Source organism: Morone saxatilis, unplaced genomic scaffold (assembly GCF_004916995.1).
Source record: "Morone saxatilis isolate NCDOM2014 unplaced genomic scaffold, NCSU_SB_2.0 Contig19, whole genome shotgun sequence".
Classification (NCBI taxonomy): Eukaryota; Metazoa; Chordata; class Actinopteri; family Moronidae; genus Morone; species Morone saxatilis.
In genome coordinates, this window is record NW_023339751.1 from 22,707,533 (window position 1) to 22,709,222 (window position 1,690).

Consider the following 1,690-nt stretch of genomic DNA (forward strand, 5'->3'; position numbering starts at 1 on the left):
TATCTGCATGATAAAAACTACCTAAAATGACAGAAACCATCTTTGGTAAGAATGTATTTGACATGTACTTTGATTTTTTAGTTTGTCCCATCTGCTAACATGGAGGCAGCAGACTTAATGACCTATACTGCAGTCAGCCACCAGGGGGCGAATGTGCAAGCAGTTACTTTGGTACAGGCTTAGTTTATATGTATAATTACAATTGGGATATGGTTCAAATGTGGATCAAATGGTTAACTTGCTTCCAATACCTGTGAAACCAACAACTGATTGATATTTAGCTCAAGGGCTGCAGTGAGTGAGTGCCTGTCCCTGACCTTCTCTATACCCATTATCAAGCAATAGGAATATGTCAACTTAGGCTCTGGGACATTGTGATGTGTATATGTTATTTGACTTTCTTTAGATTATTGATTAGATATTGAGAAAATAATATACAGATGCATTGTCAAAGGAAGAAATCTTCAGTTGCAACCCTAGTTACCGGCAATGTATATTTTGTAACAATTAATAATGAGGGCACAAATCATATACTTAAGTAGTATTTAATTAATGCATGACTCATGATGATTTAATGCATTCTTAATGCAGGATATACCATGAATTGCTCACCACTAACAAATTATTAAGTCACTGTGACTTTATGTGATTAGTTCACACTGAATAGATCAGCAGTTAAAGAATGTTCATTCATACATTAATTGATTGATATGAGACCAAATTAGCAGGATTCGAGTTACATAAAAGTTTATTTCAGGACCTTGCATTCTCTCAGCCTCTTTGGTAAAAAAAAATAAACCCAAGAATAAACCCAATGGTATTTTTGTAATAAGACTTTTGTTCCACTCACTATGTTATGTAAATACCATTAGGTCTATGCTCATAGAAATATTTATATCAATAAGAGAGGGCGAGAATGCAAGGTTCTTTTTTTAATATCTAATTGGCCACATATCAATTCATGTATGAAACAATTAAGGTTACTCTTCATAAAAAGTCATAGTGACTTGATCGTTTGTTAGTGGCGAGCAACAGGAATTCTTAACAATAATAAACTTGAATTTATTATTATATGTGTTTAGTAGTGTATAATTACCTGATTATAGGAATCATGAATGAGACATTTTATCTACAGACACTGCAGGTTGTCTTCTGTGGAGAACCAGCATGTTTGTACAGTAGCTGAGAACAGACAAACCAAACACTGGCTGTAGATTGGACCTTTTGCACTTTTCATGAGTTTCGTGGCCACCGTAGTTTTTCCCACACATTTCACAGCCGTTCTCATTCAGAGGTTATCAAATACAGCCGCAAGCGGTGTTCAGTTATTTGTAATCTGAATCTTCACCGCTAGATGCCACTAAATCCTACACACTGGTCCTGGTCCACTGGCACATGATTTGTACCCTTATTATAAAGTCTTACCAAAAATTCCCACATACCTATAACACAATGGAGCCCCAGCTTTAACATTTAGCTAACGTCATTTCCAAACATTCCCATCCCACCACTGTCCCCTCCACCTGTAGGTCAGAATTCTCAACTGTTATTCCTCCTACCTGCCTTCAGTTACAATACAATACAACAAACTCATCAGTGAAACCCCCAGGGACAGTGTCCTTGTTTCTGCTTTCCCTCCCCACCTTTTATGCTCTTCTCCTCCCTTAGGCTGTGGGTCTGGGCCTGGACT

The 1,690-nt window shown here is 37.2% G+C and overlaps 1 protein-coding gene across 1 annotated transcript in view; it reads left to right on the forward strand.

Moving 5' to 3' along the window:
• Window positions 1–1,689, forward strand: part of eno4 (enolase 4) — a gene marked incomplete at its 3' end in the record, with an annotated part of 16,856 nt that extends 15,167 nt beyond the window's left edge. Inside the window, exon 12 of the mRNA XM_035663861.1 lies at window positions 1,669–1,689. Within this exon, the coding sequence (XP_035519754.1) occupies window positions 1,669–1,689 (21 nt within the window). The remainder of the gene's footprint in view (window positions 1–1,668) is intronic.
• Window position 1,690: the final 1 nt, after the last annotated feature.